This window comes from Girardinichthys multiradiatus, chromosome 10 (assembly GCF_021462225.1).
Source record: "Girardinichthys multiradiatus isolate DD_20200921_A chromosome 10, DD_fGirMul_XY1, whole genome shotgun sequence".
NCBI lineage: Eukaryota > Metazoa > Chordata > Actinopteri > Cyprinodontiformes > Goodeidae > Girardinichthys > Girardinichthys multiradiatus.
This window is the reverse complement of record NC_061803.1, coordinates 8821028-8842158: the sequence shown is the minus strand read 5'-3', so window position 1 is coordinate 8842158 and position 21131 is coordinate 8821028. Positions and strand designations below refer to the sequence as shown.

Genomic DNA, 21131 nt, shown 5'->3' with positions numbered 1-21131 from the left:
GGAGGAGGCTATCATCTTCACAAAACAATTCCCTAAATGAGTTTTGCCCAAATACCTTTTAGTTTTACAGCAACTTAAACACAGGCAATGGCATTTTAAGGTCCCTCAGACATTGCTGACTCTTTAAACAAAAAGCTCCTTTCACTTTGCAGCACCCCCACATGTCTCATATCATAACAAACTAGAGATACTCACCTTTCTAACATGGCATAACTTGTCTTTCTAGCACCTTCTCTGGTGATGTAATTTGCTTGCACATTACAGTCTGCTGGTTGCTGTCCGTCGGCTGCTGGCTTGCATGCTACTCCGTTAGCTTCCAGTTATGTTTGCAACTGTACATTTTGATAATACACAGGGTAAATGTCAACCAAAGGCTATGCCATATGCATAAGAACTCCTACAATGGAAATCAGCATTTTATTTGACCAGATTCCCTTTTAAAATACATTTGGGAAAGTTTTGGCACCCTTTGCCTAACTGCCCTTTCCGCCTGGCACATTGACCTCTAATACGTTTGTGGAACATATATGCTTCAAATAATTCAGTCCAAATTTGCTGCAGTTATAGTGAAGATGTGGATGAATGCACCCTAGGGATTCTTCTAGGAATTTCAAGGGATTTTCATGGTGTTTTGCAATTTTTATTTCGAAAAAAACTTTTGGCAAGGCCCAAAAATGTTTATTTTTTGCTTTGTTTAATCACAAATAAATCAGACATAGTAACATTTACAATAATGGTTCCACTGGAAAAATATTCTTGTATGTCTTACCGTTACACAGGTACCAAAAGTTTGCATGTAGCCTTTATAACTGGACCTATACTTGTTTTATTTAAGGTATGTAATTTCAGGCGGAAATTGCTTTAAAACCCCTTAGGGCCTAACAGCTTAAGAAAGACATGAGAAGTGAGATTTAAATTAGGCCACAAGCCATTTAAGGGCCAAATCAGCATACAGAAGAAGGTGGTATGCTGATCAGTTAAGATCAAAATCAAACATGTTGGCCTGCATGCAAAACACTATATGTGGCAGAAAACTAACACAGCATGTTGCCCTGAACACATCATCCACATGGTGCAGTGGTAGCATAATGTCGTTAGATGCTCTTCTTCAGCAGGGACAGGAAGCTGGTCAGAAGATGGATGAAGCAATAATAGCCAATATTGGAATAAAAACTGATAGAGGCTCCAAAGAAATTGAGATTGGAGCAGAGGTTCACCTTCTATCAACACAGTTACCCTAAACATACAAAGGGAGCTACCATCAAAGATTGAAGCTTCCTTTGTAGGGTTACAGGGCTCAGAAGGATTTCTGGGTTTCCTTCATAGCCCTGATGCCCGAAAACCCAATCTCCGAAATCAGAAAAAGAAATGAATATTTACTTGCTTAGAATTCTAGGCAATAATAAATCAAATCGGAACATTAACACACAACCTGGATGAAATTATATAAATGACGACGTTTTGCATGGTCATGGCTCTTTATCCTGAATATTATCAAAGACCAATAAAATCATGACACTAAATTAATTTTGTAGTTATAACAGGCCGCCACGAGAGGGCGTAAAAAGACAACAGTTTGTTCATGTTTTGACAGTTGATTTTTCAGCACCTTAGTTTTATGAGATATGATGCGGGCAGATGTTAAATCGACTCATTGTATTTGGACAACGGCTCGGTGTTGAATAATAAAGTTATGAAAATACTCGTCTTTAGATGTTAATTATTAACACCACAAAAAAAAAAAAAAATAAACAATACATATGTGTCCTGTAAATTTCACAGGCCAAATTGTAGTAGCTTCTTATTACCAGTAGATGTCCCTCACGTCTAAATATTAAAGAAACCTAATTTGACATCCAAATAAAGCCATTTTATAAACTCACTTACATTACCTTCAAAGTATCAAAATCCATGCCCAAGTAATGTTTTGTCTTTACATTTTATTTTTAAAAGGGTCTTAATAGTTTAATCAATAGTTATTTCTAGTGATGATGGTATAAGTAAGAGATTTCCATGTGATTGTGAGATGGGAAGATGTCTTAGCTTTGAAGATGAAACGTTTGTATTTAATAATCAATGAAATGGGAGATGGCATGCACATTTTCACCATTATTGCTTTTAGATGAGCCTGTAGGTAGAACAAAGTATAAATACCACTTTGCCTGTCACAAAAGAGACCAAGATAAAGCTTGGATGAGATACAAGATACAAATCATGAATAAATATTTGTGGTAGTCCAATCTTTCCAACTGGGTGTCTTGCTGATGTTTTGTATGATTCTGGATCAGTTTACTCTGTTTTATTTAAATAAATAGTATGCAACTGTTCTTTTTGTATTTATTGTTTTAATAATACAAATCTTATTAAGAATGACTTTATTACTGTTTGTCTTGCCGAAATGTTTAGAAAATATCCACTGTGCCTTGCAAAAGTAGATTTTGTCACATTATAACCACAAATATAAATATATTGTGTGGAGATTCTATGTGATGGTCCAACACAAGGTTGCACATAATTGTAAATTGGAAGGAAAATTATATTAGGTTATTAAAATTTCTTGAGAAATGAAAATCTCTATATATATATAAATAGAAATATACATGTTTTGTCAGAACCTTTTATGCTGAAACCTGTAAATGAAATGGAACAAGTCCAACTAATTTCTATCAGAAGTTAATTAGTAAAAGTAGTGTTGTAAAGTTTGGTTTGTTGGAGAACATTAGAGAACAAACATCATGAAGACCAAGTAACACATCAAAAAAGTCAGGGAGAAAGTTGTGAAGAACTCTAAATGGTTAAGTTAGAAAACCATATACCAAGTACTGAACATCTCACAATAAAGCACTGTTCAACCAATCATCTTAAAAATTAAAACAGTATGGCACAACTGCAATCCTATCAAGACAAGGCAAGATGACGGAAGTTGCTCTGGAGAAGCTCTTCAGCTCAGGTGGAAGCTTCTGGACAAATATTTAATTGTGTACTATACTAAAAGAATGACAAGAAAAAAAACTATATTTTTTAAAAGAAAGCTGTAAGAAATCACATTTTTAGTTTGTCACAAGCCATCTGGGGACCCAGCAGCATGAAAAAAAAAGGTGCTCTGGTTAGATGAGGCCAAACTCAAACGTTTTGGCCTACATGCTAAATGCTATGTGTCATAGAAAGCAAAGTATGTACACTGCCCTGAAAACATTATCCCCACAGTGAAATTGAATGTGGCAGTATCATGATTCATCAGTATCATGGGATACATTTCATCAGCAGGGACCAGGAAGCGAGTCAGGGTTGATGGGAAGATGGATGGAGCTAGAGAAAAGCATCACATGATACATGGCAATAGCTGAAGCCAATCTTTTAGAGGTTGCAAAAGACTTGAGAATGGGGCAGAGGTTCAACTTCCAGCAGGACAGCTACTCTAAACATGCAGCCAGAGCTACAATGGAATGCCTTAGTTTAAAGCATATCATTGTGTAAGAATGGCCCACTCAACAATCCAGACTCATTTGACCGTCTATGACAAATTTCTCAAAAATTCTGTCATATCGCTTGTCGATATTCTCATAATTGTATAAATCATCATCCACATATTTTTGATTTCCGTCTGTTTTATAGAAGAAAAAATGTCCTGGCTTAACGATATACAAAACGATGATTGCAGGTTGTTTCTTAAGAAACAAGTCTATGTGATCTGAAAAATGGGAATATGTTCATTAAATAAATTTGAGCAAACTGTCTGTGCTGATTCTTCACATTTGTGTGAAACCTGTTTCATGTTGGCCTTGCCTACATTTTTATCAGAGGATTGGGAACAACAGGCACTCCATCATCTTATCTGTTTGAGTAAAAATAGAGAAAACTTGCACCCTGCTTAATAAATTGTGCATCAATAATACAATGGAGATGATAAGCCTGCTCCCCCTGGCTTTATTATTCATTCCCTTTCTTATTCCTTGACTTCTGCTCCCTCTCTGCAATCTGTGCTTCTGCCACCTTTGGCACTGTCCGCCTACATGGCACCTGTGCCAAGCCTGGCAGCACAAATGGGACGCTCTGCTTAGCTCAGTTCAATTGACTCGTTTAGGCAATTGCACCCTGACTCTGATCCCAGTTGCTGCCTGGGCATTTACTCATCCATAGCCTTTGAGTGGACATCGTAGAGTTTTCTTTCCTTTGAAGATCGTGGTAATTTATCCATGTATTGATAGATGTTTCTTCTGTGTATAAACTGCCAAAAGTACCAAAATTGTAAAAATATAGTAGTAATTTCTAATATATTTATATAATAATATATATGGAATTACCCATAATCATTATAAATGTGTCAATAATGTATCAAATACATTGTTAAATAGCTAAAAGTGAAGTTTATTAATTAAAATGCAAGGCTCTGGCTCCTCAAATCGACTCTAACATTTGATCGATCAACCTGCACAGCAAATACACTTATAACCAAAAAGTTATATTTATTAATGCTAAAATTGTTGAGCTATTTGTGCATTTTCTTCCTTTTTTTTCGACATACTGGCTTATTAAGGTAATCATTTACAGATGGACAACCAGACTTTCATAAACAATAATTAAATATTTAAAGACATAGTAAAATGCATATCACACATTTAGGTAGAAATGTAATTGCTGAATTTATTGCTGCATTTGTGGACCTCCGTACTCCTGCAGGTAACCATATGAAATAATTATGTAAACTTTTTTTCAGTAAAGCAATCTAATGATGACACATGTATTTAATTGTTTGTTGAGCTATTTCTTTTTGTTTTCTATTTAAATTACATTTTAAATTACACATTTAAGTAGAAATTTAATTATTCATTTTATTTTAGTGAGTTATAGCATTTTTGGACCCCCATATACTCCATACTTTTTGTCAGTTAATACATTCATAAGCTACATAAGTGTTTAATTGTATATTTATTGAAATCTTTATGAATATATTTCCCATTTTAATTACATATTGGCACAAATATGTAGTAGTTTAATTATTTTGTGCTTTAGTGAATTGTGTCATTTTTGAACTTTCCATACACTCCATACTTTGTTTTCAGTAAAAAAATATTTTCATAATGACATGCTTTCTAAATATATACTTATTAAAGTTTCACATTTTCATTACATATTGACACCATTTCTCTTATTATTTGGCACTATTGGACCTCTATACCTTGGAGTATCTGTAATTTAAAATTTATTGTATAAATCAAATTTCTCACAAGATGTTCCCCCAAGATTTGAGTGAGTCATTTTTTCTGATTCTACTGTACACATTATTAGTCCATAGTAAGCCTAAAATTGTCACTATCTAACTGTGCTATGTGCTGTAGTTACATAGGATCATTTAAAATGTTTTTTATAGGCTTACTATAATTATTTCTATTAAGGGAATTGTTTTCCTACACGCCCTATATGAGATTAACCCCATTTTCCCCAAAGATAGAGGCAAAAATAAGCATTTTATTTGTGCCATCTTTCTCTTTTTCCATTTTTTTCTTTCAGCTCAGTGACAGATGGCGAGTCCTTCTCCCGCGGGAGTGGGGGGGGGCTAGTCTCTGTGAATGCGGCCGCATGTCAATCACCGGCTCTCATGTGATGGCTCCTGCCAATGACGTGCCAGCCATATGGGCCTGGCATCAGAGCTGGTATGTAACCCACCCTGTCCCGCCTCTGAGGTGGCACACGGCTCCCTCTCCACACGGTTTGTGCAGCAGACACAGACAGAGCAGCAGCAGTAGATCCAGACAGAAACTTAGTGGCAGGAAACAGGCGTGAGAGCATCCACGCAGCATCCCCGCAGAATCCACGCAGGGCGTGTGGACGTGATGCCCACCCGGAGAGAGATGGTGTAAACAAACCACTCTTTGCCCCGTCACTGAGCTCCGCCGCGGAGGTAGGTTAAACATCTCATGTTCTTCTTTGCCTTTGTGCTCGTTACTCCTGCAGCTTCGGAGAATATTAATGTGTCAGATCAAAATAACTGAAGATAAATGAATACCTTAAGCGTCCTTTATGCTCAGTTTGCTCTTGTTCTAAATCAGACAAAATCCTAAACTCCTCTTAAATCCGTGCTGTTATTTTTGCACATAACCATCTTTGTATGTGTAATTGAAAAGATTTCAGTTAAATAAATTAATAAAATCACGTAATTAGGAAGATATCCTTACTAGCATTTTATTGTCTTATAGAAAATGAGCATCGTCGGTGTAATTTATTTGTGACTGCATGTCCATGTGTGTGTGTGTGTGTGTGTGTGTGTGTGTGTGTGTGTGTGTGTGTGTGTTCGTGCACGACGGTCGTCAGAGCCACTGTGGGGGTTGAATTCTCCACAGAGAAACACGAGCTAATTGACAAGGTATTGGTTGGCATTAATTACATTGTGCTTACAAGATTAGGGTGGAGAAAAATATGCCCTTGGACTCCACATGCACAGCTGAGCTCAGACACATCTGAGAAGATCTTAGAATTTTAAGGCTTAAATTTAAATTTTAATGCATAACTTTCCTATTGAACCCGACTTACAGGTATTTTTATTGCCATAGCTCTACAGGGCAATGCTCTTCTAGAAAGGATGCAATTCACCACGCATGCTGTGCGTAATGATGGTGTTTTAGATCTAAAAAAAAAAAAATGTGTTAATTAACCTAAAATATTAAGATTCTTAATAAAAAAAAGAAAAATGTTAGAATAGAATGATAGCCTAGAACAAATGTAAAGACGTTTAAACAAGCTTTACTAGAACACATCACGTAAGCCTTCTGCAGAATGTCATGCTTTGATGCTCTACTCCGTGTATTTTAGCATCTTTTTGCAAATTTGCTTAAAATTTCACAAACAATTAAAGCGAAGAAAGAAAACAAAATCACCACGGTCGTTTTCATTCACTTCTTTAATAATATGTTCATGCGCAAAAACATTCTGGATCTCGTTTCATACAGGTTATGGGACCTTGTTGTGCTTGAATTCCTCAAGGATGGCACTTTCCTGCAGTCCGCACCTTGAGTCCTTCCCTTGGGAATAAGCTTTTGCTGTCCGACGCTTCTCCTTCAGGCCGGGCTGCACACCAGCCGACACGCAGTTTTAGGCCGAGGAGCGTCCAAGACTGATGCTTCAAGCCATGAAATAATAACATTTTATCAAATTTAAATGAGGACAATCGGGTCTATTTACATTTCCAAGATTTTGACAAAATTATGAAGACATAGTTTGGTTTGGACTCAAGATTAATCATAAATAACGTGGTTTTAAGTCGTTTTAAACATGAAGACCAAGAAAATATAAAAATAATAGCCCAACTATTTAACAGTATTATTATTTTAGTTTTTTAGTTAGTAAAATATGTCGGAGACACTCCTTGAGGCTATAAACTCAAAACACTCCACGGATTCTGGTTTATGGATTTTTCTTCAGGATAGTCCTTGTCTTGGCTTCAAGTCAGAATGGAGTTTATTAAAAATCTTCCTCTCGTTTCTGCAGAACACCCATGAATGTATAAAAAGCAACGGGTCCACAGCATCATCGTCGGGTGCTGGTTTCCCCCCCCCCCCCCCCCCCCCCCCCCCCCCTTGGCATTTATGTTTCTTGATCTTTGCCCGGCTTGTCTGGTAAGAAATAGGGCCATCTTGCTGCGTGACCTTTATGAACAACAATTCGTCAATTCGGAACCTCATTGGAGAACCCGATCTGGCAACCACACACTTCACGTTTTCATCTATGAGCTAACAGTCCTCTGTAAAGAGACTAGGTTTACTGAGTCCAGTAAATAAAACATACCCATTAGAAAGTCGCTGAGATGTAGTTTATTCTGCTCGTGGATCATTATCTGTCATATTTCATAGTCAACTGGTCCAAATGGGACTAAGCCAATCACGGGTGCTTCTCATTGCACTTCAGTTTTGGTTGTTTCGTGCAAGACTGAATTCAGCTCTTGAACCGGAAACGGAACCAATTGCCACGGGAGATTAGTACAAACTATAGCTTCTGGATCAATTCGCCCCTTCAAAGTCTACCCCCATTTCGTACCCATTGTCCATTCCTATACTTCCATTTCGTACCTGCAACCAAACAATTTCGTACCTACGTATCAAAACCATGGCGTATAATTAAATTTTCGTTGTGGTTGCATATTTTAATGAAATATGTAAATGAACACAGAAAAATCTCAAAAACCACGTTTTTAAATTTAACGTTGTAAATTTTACGTTTCTATCTATCTATCTATCTATCTATCTATCTATCTATCTATCTATCTATCTATCTATCTATCTATCTATCTATCTATCTATCTATCTATCTATCTATCTATCTATCTATCTATCTATCTATCTATCTATCTATCTATCTATCTATCTATCTATCTATCTATCTATCTATCTATCTATCTATCTATCTATCTATCTGTAATGTAATTTAGACTCTTTCTAATTTCATTTTTACCAGTAAACAAACCATTTCAAACATATAATTATTGCCCATCAGTTTATTTATCTCTGTCCAATAAACATAAATGGTGAAAGAAGAAATCACATCTTACATATTATCAAGTTTAACAGTTTATTTTCTAAAGACAAAGCCGTTCCTAAGATTGTATTGGGCCCCGTGCAGAATTTGATTCAAGGCCCTACTCCCAGTTAAGACCATTATCTACCACCCACCACAGCACTAACATGTCTTTGTATAAGCTTGGTTGTTTGACTCTAATACATTGTACAACACATTTTAATGATGTACACATAAGAAATCATTTTAACAGATTTAAACAAAGAATGTGTTTCATTTAATCAATGAATAATTCATTTCACAACGTTTATTAAATAGGCAGCAGAGAATACACAGTAAAGACACCAACACAGACACAAGAAGCAAAAATGACTAAAAAAACGATGAACTATAGTAACATTAAAGTAACTGATAACATAAAAGTTAATGAAAGAACATGTTCTTCTCACAACTAGTATATTTTCAGTTTTTTGACACTAATAATTGATCATTTAAAAAAAAAGAAAGAATTTTTGAATTAAAAAGTTGGCTCATTGTTAATTAACATAACCAACTACAATGCTTTACATCTCTTTGACTTGTCAATTGCTCTTGGGGGACCCCTGCTGGTCTGGGTGTGGGTGGGCCTTAACAGTGGCTTAGTTTGCTCTACTTTGGGCCGGCTCTGTCTCACGATACCTATTTCCATTTCTGATTCGTATTTGGGCCACTTGATTCCTCTGAAATATGACAGATTATACTGTATCTGATCAATTCTAATTCTGAGTGTCATCTTGCATGTAGATATTCTTTATTAGAATCATACAACCACATTTCCCTATAGTGGGCCAGCAGCAGAAAATGTGAAATGACTGTATCCCAAACCCTCCCAGTAGGTACGAATTGACACGCAGTCAAAACATATAACATATGTCCCGTAGTGGCCGGCTCCATTTCATACACGAAACTAAATAAGTATTTGTAAAGGAAAAGAACCGAACAGTGAAGGAAATTTTCAGATATGAAAGGAACAAATCTACAAAATTCTGAAATGGCTAAGGGGCAAAATTACCACTTCCTTTATTTGCTCCCTAGAAGAAATATAAATGGGGGTGTAAAATAAAGCTTTCAGAAAATAATGCACGGTTTAATGCAAATATATGTGAAACGTTTTAATTTGGTTATTTGTGTCTGTAATTTAACAAAAGAGTTATTACTAAAATGATATGCAATCTTGATGGACGTGGGTATGAATTATCTTGTTTGTTTACACAAAAAGGAAGAAAAAGGGGCGAAAACGGGTACGAAATGACTAATGGTGACAACAGGAAACTAGCCTACTCTAGTTGGTTTTCAAAGTGAGTACTAATTCATGCATTGTTGCTAGGAAACCGCTCAAGTTGTTAACCAAAAAGCCAGATTCGAAACGAGTAAAGCTAAAGAGGTAGGAAATAGGTAAGTGGCGAAATGACCAGCACCCCAACAGAATAAATAGTTGTGAATAAAGGTTTCAGAAATAGCATACAGGTGAAATCAGAAGGTATATTTAAGCATTTCATTTGACCCTATAATTCAGGAAAACATTTTAAGTTTAAAGAAAAATAAACTTGTGTGCAATGGTTAAGTTTACAGGATGGTTTGTTTACGATAGGACAAGGAGGAAACGGAATAGAAACCCATAGGTATAAATTAACCAGGAGCCACGATCGTGCAGCTGAAACTTTGTGTGTATATCTTGCAGATTGCCTGCCACAATGTTGAGCCGTCTGTTCAGCGAGGTGCTGCCGGACGTCCAGCGGTTGGCAGCTGAATGGGTGGATGACACCGAGAGCGACGGATGCAATGTGAAGGAGGAACGCGAGCCCTGCCACCTCGAAGAGAACGATTTAGACGAGCCGCAGGAGGGCAGCAGCCGGGCAGAGTCCGAGATGGCTGGGGACGACGACGATGACGACGACGATGTCGACGAAGAAGAGTGCGGGGACGAGAACGGCGGGGATAAACCCAAGAAGCGCGGCCCGAAGAAGCGCAAGATGACGGCGGCGCGCGTGGAGCGCTCTAAGATGCGCCGCGTTAAAGCCAACGCGCGGGAGCGCACGCGCATGCACGATCTGAACTCAGCGCTGGACAACTTGCGCAAAGTAGTGCCGTGCTACTCCAAAACCCAGAAACTCTCCAAAATAGAGACTCTGAGGCTGGCCAAGAATTATATTCTAGCCCTCGGGGAGATTTTACGCAACGGAAAACGTCCAGATGTGGTGACCTACGTGCAGATGTTGTGCAAGGGCCTCTCCCAGCCTACCACAAATCTGGTGGCGGGCTGCCTGCAGCTCAACACCAGGAACTTCCTGACCGAGCCCTGCGCAGACGGAGCCCGTTTCCACATGCCCAGCTCTCCGTTCTCAGTCCATCCCTACTCATACCGATGCTCCCGCCTCTCTAGCCCCCACTACCAGCCCGGAGCCGGAGCCCTCAATATGCGGGCCCATTCCTACAGTGGTCCCGGGTATGAGGCCGTGTACATGCCGGGCGGGACGTCTCCAGACTACAACAGTCCGGACTATGAGGGCCAGCACAGCCCACCGGTGTGCCTGAACGGCGGCATGTCCGGGAAGCAGCAGGAGTCCTCAGACACAGACAGGAGCTTTCATTACTCTATGCATTACTCCGGACTGACCACATCCCGGCCCAGCCACAGCCTACATTTTGGACCTTCGGGAGCGCGCAGCGGAGGCGCGCACTCAGAAAACATCCCACCTTTCCACGACGTCCACCTGCACCACGACAGGGCGCCACCATATGAGGACCTGAACGCTTTTTTCCACAACTGAGCTCAGAAAGGGGGGGGCAAGGGCTGCTCACCGACTTTACAGAGACAATCCTAAAGAGAGCGTTTATTATTAAAACAGCAGTCGGAGCTTCTAAATGATTATCTTCTGTATGTCACCTCTATACTGTTGTACATCAAAAATGTGTCCAATAAATTATTCCTGTATGCAGATTGAGTGCAAGTTAAAATGTGAAAGTCAACAAGAAACATGTGACAAAAACAACAGAAATAATAAAAATGTGTTTTATAATTGTCTGAGTTGAGAGGGCTTATTTTGCTGTGAACAATGAAAATAATAAATGAATTAATTAAAAAAAGAGTGGTGTCACTCAAATAAAATACAAATTCTTGAGATCTGTTGAGGGAATGTTAGTTTCCTCAAATAAATAAAAAAACAAATGTGTTTGTCTTCATTTAAATCAAACATCAAGAGTGCAATTCAGAGGTAAAGTTGGCCGTTCTCAGCAGACGACCTTTTTCAATAAGTAGGCTGTGCATGAGTTTTCTCATGTTAAATACATAAACATATCTATATGCTTTATTAGAAATATATTATAAAAGGCTTATGGAAAAATAAAATTCGCTATTAAATTGATTTTGGACATAAACCTCTGTTTCGACCTGTTGCTTACAAAATGTGTGATAGTTTCATACATGTCATCCCAATAACCTGGAATGACAGTGGGGAACCAACTTTTGATCATTTAAATATAAAAATCCTTTTCGTATGTGCAAAACGGGCAAACCAACTGAGAAGAGCCATGCAAATGAACAGGAACACATTTTAATCTTTGCTTCTTACCACTTTATATGCACAAAACCCCATGACGCTGAGAGTTTATAAAGTAAAAAAAAAAAAGAAAATAAAAACATAAAAATAAATTAAGTATACCATGCAAAGTGCGCCGACAGTTTTACATTTTAGACCTGTTGCTTGGGGAAATATATTAAATAGTTTTAAAGAAGACTGTTTTCATTGATGCGAAGCTCAAAAAATATGTATAAAAATGACCCCGAGAAAGCCGCAGCTTGCCTGACGCATTTTATGGTATTAAGCTAAAATGCGCAGAAATTTCCTACAAAAGCTTTAGGGTGATTGCTATTTTATCAGCAGAGCAACTGTCAAGAGCCTCTGTCAAAAATGTCCTCATTAAATATTAACACATACTGTAGTGTAAATCTTTTGGCAAACATTTTTTTGTTTTCATTAATTTAAATTTAGCTCATTAAAGAAGCTTTCAGGCCTTCCACTGAACAGGGATTTTCATGACCTGCGGATCAAATGCGCGACCTCTCTTGTCGTTGTTTCCGGTGGAGTTGGTGGATCTGAGCCCATTCACAAACAGGTTTGATTCTCAGGTGACTGTGCTGATTAAGCTATGTCCAGATGGAAATTAATTACATATTTTTTCTTATAAAAAAGCTGAAGCGCAATACTTTATGCAAAGTCAAAATGGCCACAAACTAAACTGCTTCAGTGCAAAAATCAATTAAAAACTTTGTATTTCATTTGTGCAAATATAAAAAAACATAAAGCTTCAGCTTCTTATTAAAATATCAAGTTTGAGGTTAGTTCTCTATTAAAGTATTGTGTTGGATAGTTTGAGTTTATGCATATTAGAGAGTATTGTTCAATAGCGGGAGCCGGCACCATGTTTTGGACCAGAGCCCAGGGCCTCATGTGTTGTCACTGACATCCAGGGGTAATCAGTAGCTGGGCGTAGGGGAGAGAAAAGTGACCAATCCAGCTCCGAAACTGGCCAAATTAAAGTCAAAAGCTGTCTGTAAATTCCACAAGACACAACATTATCAACAAGTTTTATGTTTATCTTTTTGCTATTTTGTATGATTTCATGGTTGATCCCACTCACCACATAAATAAAAGGAGCCGGGCGGGTACTGTCGTGGTTTGCGGTGGTGAAGGACCAAAGCGGCAGCAGGTCCCTGGCAGGCGCCTGGTGGATGAATACATTTAATTAAACAAAGACTGAACTTAATGGACACGAAGGGAAAACTCAGGAACCAGGGATATACAGAAGCATAAACAGGAGGATAAACAGACAACCCGACAATAAGGGAACAGAAACACGGACTTAAATACAACAGGATTAACAGAAATCAGACGAGTGCAATCAAACAGAAACAGAAACTGGTGCAGATCATGACTGGAACAGAATCAGGTAGTCCAATGGCCGTTCGCTTAAACTGGAAGAGGCCAAAGCTAAGTGGACTCTCATTAGAGAAATCCAGTCACACATATATATTCATTTAAATTAAGCTGCCACGAATAATATTAAAATAAATCACAGAAACAATAAGTAAATAAATGAAATAAACTATTTATATTACAACATAACTTACCTGCGCGGTTCGTGAATATCAGAGGAAAACTTGTAAGAACAGATAAGATATTCCTAATTGAGCATTAATTACAAAATGATCAATATTTGCTTTATTAGGCTACAATATGATAATTATGTTTAATACTTGGGTGAAAGAAGTATAATTTGCTTTTTGTGCGTGCAATTTTCAATATATTTCCAGAATTAACCCCTTTCTAAATATTTAGTGGCGATATTTCATCACAATCTGCTTAAAAGCCTAATTTGATTTTTATTCAGAATTTAACACTTTAAATTGTGTAATTTCCTGCTTTTTAACCGATAAATATGCGCTTTTAGACACCTGTAGCCGACGGACAGTGTGAAAAGTGATCCTGTCTGTCAGGCTGAATTTAAATATTTTGTAGTATCAGAACCATATAATTAAATCATTTAAGAGGGTCTCTCAGCTATCTGCCCGCCTTTATTTAAAGTATTGGCCTGAGAGGGCATGTTCGGGATTTCAGGTTGTCGCGTTTTATATATTACTATTATCAGTTCTTTCTCTATTTGCTTTTTCTTTTTCCCCCCAGTGAAGAGCGGCCGCGGGTGGCACGAAGATTTGATGGCGCAGTGCAGTGCCAAGTCGCTAAATGTCTGCAGAGCACCAGTAAAGCCAGAGACCAGTGGAAAGCCCACCATCGCGGACGACCCGGTGCCAGCTGCGCCACGTGGCAGCCAGGCGGCCCCTGCCAAAGGGGGCCCTTGTGGGAGGGACCCGGTGTTTCTTTCCTAATTCACTCAGCATCTGTTCATTATTCTCCACCGTTATAGGCTGAGTGTCCACGCGTGGCCCCATATAAAAAGATAATTTTTTTCCAGGTTTCCGGTCATGCACTTGCTGCAGACCACATGAGAGAGGCATGAAGGACTTTTATGCATCCTGTTAGGAACCTTGGCGTTATAAATAATAATAATAATAATAATATAAGTTAAATATGGTATTTACATTAATTAAAATTATTATTATTTTAAAAATGTTTCCAGTTAAATCAAAAAAACAAATGTTCCCGATTATATTCGAGTGTGACATTAAGGTCTGACAACATGTGGTTACTCTAAATATCTGTGACAAATAGGCTTAACTGACACGACTGAAATGCATAAAATCAATTAGTTTGAATCCCAGTCATTGGGAAGCTGTTCACATGAATGTTTATAATAATACCACGCAATTACTGTAATTGAATAATCCACCCTATGGGTCAGTTTCAGTGTTTTAAAAGTTACCAGCTGATTCAGTGTAGACCCCTTAAGCTCATCTAGGCAGGCCCACTGTGCTTACACCTCCATCTGGACAGTTTTAGCCACATTTATTTAATTAGATAAACATTTATCGGATTGGTTATTTGGAGATTAGTTGATGTTGGGAAAAATTTTAATGTGAAAAAGATGAAAAGTCATTGAAAGAAGGCTAAAGCAGATCAGCCTTGTATTAAAAAATGGTTTATTACAATGAGCAGATGAAGGTGAAAATCCCCCACTGAGGAGCTCCTGAGGGGCAGTATTTGTGTACATGGACGATGTATGAAAGACATGATCTGTTTGTCACTTTTTCCTCACTGGTTGAACCGTTCACTTAGCTGAATTTGTCTGGCTGCATGCAGAGCTAAATTTAAGAGTGACCTCCACTGCAGTGGGCATTGGATGCCACTACATCATCACTCACCCTCCCTGCCAGACCGAGTGCCACGCCCCAGATCTGTGGAAATGGGATGAAGCTGAAGCTGGCATGGAATGAAATTCCACTGCAACTCTGGTAACAATGACAGCATGCACAATGCATGTAGGCATGAAAAAGCATGTAAGGTCTTCTGTGTGTTGCCAGAGTGAGTCCAGGGCCCTAAACAGAATTTAATGTGGGACCCGCCTTCCATCACACCATCGCTGACCTCATGTTTACATTTTCTCTGCTTTTAGTTTTCTTTACTATTTCTTTTCTTTTTTGCAATGTTTTCAATGTTTTTTCTTGAATTTTTGCATCACTGTTAATGCACTTTTTCTTGCATTCTGCATTTCACAAAAGGCTCCAAATGTGATGCTGCATTTAGAAGCAACGATGCAAAAAAAGGTTATTACTAGACGAGCTACAAACAAGTGTGCATGGAACACAAGCAGCAGAAAACTAAGATGAAATTATGAATGTTTTTCTTAGGATGAGTGTTGCATGTGTATTTCAATTATGGCATTAAAACTACAGAAAGTGGAAAGGCATCAAACCTCACAGTGGTCCTCTGATTAAACACTTTCAAAGTTGGGTTATGTAAATAAAATGGCAAAAAAAAATGATTTGTTTGAGCAGTGTGGAGCTTGTGTTGTGCATTGTAGGGTATAGAGGTTGTTGTCACTCTGCACAGATGGTGGCAGAGTTGTTTTTTTATTTATTTATTTTAAGGAGTGGTGGAGGGGTGAGGAAACAACGAGGGGAGTGTGGCACGAAAAAAAGCAAAGGGAAAGGCGAGGAGGAGGGTTGCATCTCTGATGCGGCCATGCCACGGTCACACGGGCAGCAGTAATTGGCCTCCATATTGAGGGGTTTTGTGGTGCTGCAGGGTGGGCAAACTCCCAGCTGGACCTGTCAGATGGTATTCAATCCAGCTCATTGCCCTCACTCCTCTGTTCCTCTCTCTTCTCTATCCTTCCCTGGTGTGCTCAATTCTTTTTGTTCCTCTCGTCTCTATGGCCTTTTTTTCACCCATTTTTACCATCTCTCCCTCATCCAACTTGAAAACTTTACTCTAACAGCTCCGTTTTTAAAATCACACATTCGCCACATCCACACAGCGCATATCCCCTCCCAGCATTTCACTTTTTTTTTTTAAATCTCCTCACTTTCTCTTCTTCAGCTTTTTCTCACTAATGGCACATGGTCACTTCAGTCTAACACATTTAGAATTTTAAAGTACATCACACTCTTGCAGAGCTTCTCCATCTCTGGTCACCCACGTGTAAAAACACACACCTACACAATCACAGTGTGTTTTCACCACCTTAGGAGGACGTCACAGCTGACTTACTCTAACCTTGATCATACTTTTCCAACAATGTGACACATTCATGAGTAATATAAGTACACAAACTGAAATTAACAAATTTAATTTCAAGAGTCTTCCACTTTTTTAGCAGAGTCTCTTTCTTTGTGACCAGGCGATGGTGACTCTAATTTGAAACTTGGAGTCAAGTTGCGTTCAAGTCTTAGACTCAGGGTCAAAAGACTTAACATTTGACTTGGATTTGAGATCTTGGATTAAAGTCTCTTAAAAAATATTTAGCTCATGTAATCAGGAATAAAATTAAGCCAACAAGTTAAGATCATTTTACATCATAAATAATTCCTGATGTCCCCTCTTAATTACTGTTGGGCATGCAAATGTATGGTTGCCATGGTAATGTCCTGCACAATATATATATATAGGTATATATATATGGGTTCTCTATGGTTCTTGAAACTAGCTGTGTTGCAACTTAGGTTTGGGTCACACTGAAGTCCTAAAGTTGCATTCTAAAACTCCCATCACATTTTCTGTCTTGCCATGTACACAGTCATTTTGAGAAACAGCAGTTATATAAGCCTGAAAATGAAGATGTCAGGAACCAAGCAGTACAGAGTAGAGGACACAGGTGTGTAATTAAAAAAAAGTGGGTTTAATTTACCCAAAAAACATGAACAAATGGTTAACAAAATGGGCAATTATACAGGCATGCCAATAAAAGAGGTCAAGTCAAGATACTAGACTCAAAATCATCACTGACAAGACTCAGACAGATATAAACCAAAACCGACCTCCTGAACTAACACATAAGGGCCCTTAAATACAGGTTTAGCTAAACCACACACACACACAATAGGGGAAGACAAAATGGCTGCCACATAATAACAGGAAATAAATCCAAAACACCCCCTAAGGTTCCCCCCACTTGGCATGAAGCGTTTGGTTTAGTCCAATGAGGCCATCAGCAGTACTTCAGGAATCTCAGCCCTTAGCCATGCCTTTTGCCCATCAGGAAGTGGAAGCCAAACACCAAACAGCCAGGTAAACTCAAACAAAGAAAAGAGTATTAATACAACATAGAACTGAATTGACCTTGCAGTGTTAATATGTGTGCACTTCATATAAACATTGTAAGGCGATAGAAGAATAAACAAAGAAACAATATAATTAAGGAATATTTAAAGTAATGACTAGAAAGTAAATTAAAGAAAACCAGATTATGGTAGAGTGTGGCTCTTACCCTGTGTGGCTTGCCATCACAGAGGAAATTGCAACTTTTTTGCAACATAAAGTCCTGTCATGACTTTGAGGTATGTGTCTTACTTGTAGTCACATATGTGCTCCTGTTTTGAAAGGTTTGGGTAAAATTAAATCAATAGTTTTGAATTCACTGTATCCTGCTGCGTCATGACCTGGTACATCACTTTTCCGTGGCGGTTTTTTATTAAATTTTTTTTAAAGGATGATATGATATTCAGCAAAAGAAGAGTTCAGATAATTATTGGCCAAATTAACCAGACAGTGAGAGATGTGGTAACCTTTACTTATAGCTTCAAACATTCTACATCTTCAGGTTAGTAAAGAATCTGCATAGCATAGTGTGAGTTTAAGTACTGTTATTTTTGGGTCGTATCAGAATTGCAGTTGCATTGTTGTGCGGTCTGCATGACTTTTGAGAGCTGTGGAGCTTGTGTGGGAAAATCTTTCAACAGCTCTAAAAATCTATTGCAGGCTGGTTGATTTGATGAGCACATTGTGTATGCTACAGTGTTAGTAAAGACATAGGAATTGAATGTGGCAAGGTCACATTCCTATAGCATTATATTATATCATGCCTTTAAAACTGTTAAAACATAATAGTGTAACAAAGGGTATAAAGACTCAAGACTTGACTTGGTCTTGAGGTTTATGACTTCAATCTATCTCATGTAATCAGGGTTGAAATGGAGCTGGTAAATTTAGATCTTAAGAAAATAATTAATGTCCTCCAGTCTAAGTTAGCATTCTGTATATGGTAACACAGAGAGGTTTTGCTATGCATCATAAGTATTGGATTCTCTGTAATGTTTCTCTACAAACCAGTAAACAAAGCTAACAGCAGCTTCCAGGTACATCTGTTTAATGCTATTAAGGAAGCATTTACTTTAAGTTCTGTACGTAACATACTGCAGCTCTGACAGGTGATGTGCATATTCTCCTGCAAGAGTGCATTTGATTCATTAGCCAAGGACATACATGGACCATGGCCTATTAATAGTTGATAACAATCTGTTCTTGTTAGTTGAAGTTTCATTAATAACGACCTCAAAGATTACTCTCAAACTGAAACATGTTAAATATTGATTTTACAATAAATTTCAAAAGAAAAAAAACAATACTAAATGTACCTGCAACATCTTATTCTCTTGGTATAAAAGCATTTTGTAGAGATGGTGATACCGACTCAGAAAGAAACTGAAACATCTATTTGTTACAGGTAGCCCTGTTACATAAAAAAAAAAAAAACAGCCATTGTTAACATCTCATACTAACACACCCTCCAGTTTCCTTTAGGTATGTTCCCTATTTTTTCAAAACAAAATAAATATTAATGAACAATAAAATGCCAAATGGACACAGAAATAAAATGTGATGAATTCGACTGAGGTCAGGTATTTTAAAATATCTTTTAATAGTTTTGTGACCTGGCGGTTGAAAACACTCACACTTATCATATGTGGGCTTATAACATAAATACAACTGTTCTTTGAAGGGCCCCGTAGGTTTTTTAGAGAACAATAGTGAAAAAACAACTGTATGAAGACCAATTAATAATTTTATTTTGTATGTTCTGTTAGATTAAACCTGTTTAAAAACTGCCAAAAATACAAATTTGTGCATGCATGGAAATCTTTAAATAAATGTATACCAGACAGGTCAGGAATAAAGTTGTGGAGAGCTTTAAATCAGGTTTAGGTTTTAAAACAACTTCCCAAGCTTTAAAACTCTCACAGGGCACTGTTCAATCCTTCATCCAAAAAAGGAAAGACTATGAAACAACTACAACCTACCATGTCATGGTCACCCATGGTGTAGAGAATCCTGGCAGCAGAGGATTAACATATCTGTTGTGGTTCATTTTAACAGTAAATTACTGTTTTGTTTTCTTGAAAGGCATTATATGACAAAAGTATCCTTTTTTTTGCAAATATGAAATCTAAACAAGAACATTAACATAAATAAGACTTTTTACTTACCAACAAAAGTTACTATGCTGTTACATTTAATTCCAATTCTAAGTGCTCGCAAATTCAAAGAAAATAAAGCAAAGATCTGGTGGTGATAAGACTTTTTTCCTCTAAGTAACATTTTCAAACATGAATACTGCTTTTCACGCTTCTGACTCCAGAGTTTCCTCAGGAGTCAGGAGCATAAAGTAATTATTCATCTGTACTAACACACAGATCATTATCGACCCAGCAGCCCCCTGGGCTTGTTTTCTCAGCTCTTTACATTTGCAACAGGATGGTAAATAAACACAACACACAAATGAAGTGGTAACAGTTAGCACCCTTAGATCAACTCAGTATAGATGCTAAAGGCCAATTATTTTTGCTAATTTTGGACTTAATGATGCTCCACAGGTGTTTTTGGTTTGCTGACCTCAATTTCTCCAAGTCAAATAATTAAAGATGCACTGATTAGAATTTTGCTGTCGACTTCCATCTCCTTTATTTTGTTTATTCTGGAGATATTGATTTGAACATATCCTAGTTTCTCTTTAAGAACTGTAATAAAAGAAGACAAAAAACTGTTTTCAAAATGTTTTTTCCTAAACTCCTTGTGGTTAGTTCTATAAGCAGAGGCGATGTCCCACCATGGGTGTAAAAAATGGTTTTACAAATACTTTAAACAAGGACAAAATGATTGCAGAGTTCACATTTCAAACTGTCTATAGCATCTTAACTGAGATTTCAAACATACTGCCATAAGTTCCCAGAATGTTAGTAACAAAGGTTGAAAACTCAAAAATGAAAAAAAAAATAAACAGAGCACATTTGTTGTGTTCCATTCAACTTTCCTGTTATCTGTGTAAAGTCTTGTTCTCTCATAGCCTGAATGAAAACTCTCTACATTTAAAAAAATACATTTAAATAATTAGCAACAACTGTTGTAAACAACTCTAATTCCAAATATTTTTGCTTCTTCACTCAGTAATAGCATCCATAAAGAAAGTTGTTTAAGTGTGACCAAACATCACTTTGGTATGGTCCGTTCACTAATAGTAGAAACATCAGAGTTTTAGTTTGGGCTTGACCAATCAAACTGGTCTTCCATCAGCATATCTTGGTGTATTTATTCAAATAATTGCATCTTGACACAAAATACTGTTTTTGCTTTAAAATGACAGAACAGTCTGTTTTTGGCAAAGAGCCTTAGTAAATATTACCCTGCAGGCTG

The 21131-nt window shown here is 37.6% G+C and overlaps 1 protein-coding gene across 3 annotated transcripts; it reads left to right on the top strand.

Moving 5' to 3' along the window:
• Positions 1-5672: 5672 nt before the first annotated feature.
• Positions 5673-11567, top strand: LOC124874662 (neurogenic differentiation factor 2-like). Of its 3 annotated transcripts, XM_047376112.1 has the most exons (3): positions 5673-5902; positions 6313-6364; positions 10229-11567. In XM_047376112.1, exon 3 carries the CDS (start codon positions 10242-10244, stop codon positions 11316-11318), a length of 1077 nt encoding a protein of 358 aa, XP_047232068.1. In that variant the 5' UTR covers positions 5673-5902; positions 6313-6364; positions 10229-10241; the 3' UTR covers positions 11319-11567. The 3 variants fall into 3 exon arrangements, with proteins under 3 accessions (XP_047232068.1, XP_047232067.1, XP_047232069.1); XM_047376111.1 differs by lacking the exon at positions 6313-6364; XM_047376113.1 differs by lacking the exons at positions 5673-5902; positions 6313-6364 and adding an exon at positions 8455-9942.
• The last annotated feature ends 9564 nt before the right edge of the window (positions 11568-21131 follow it).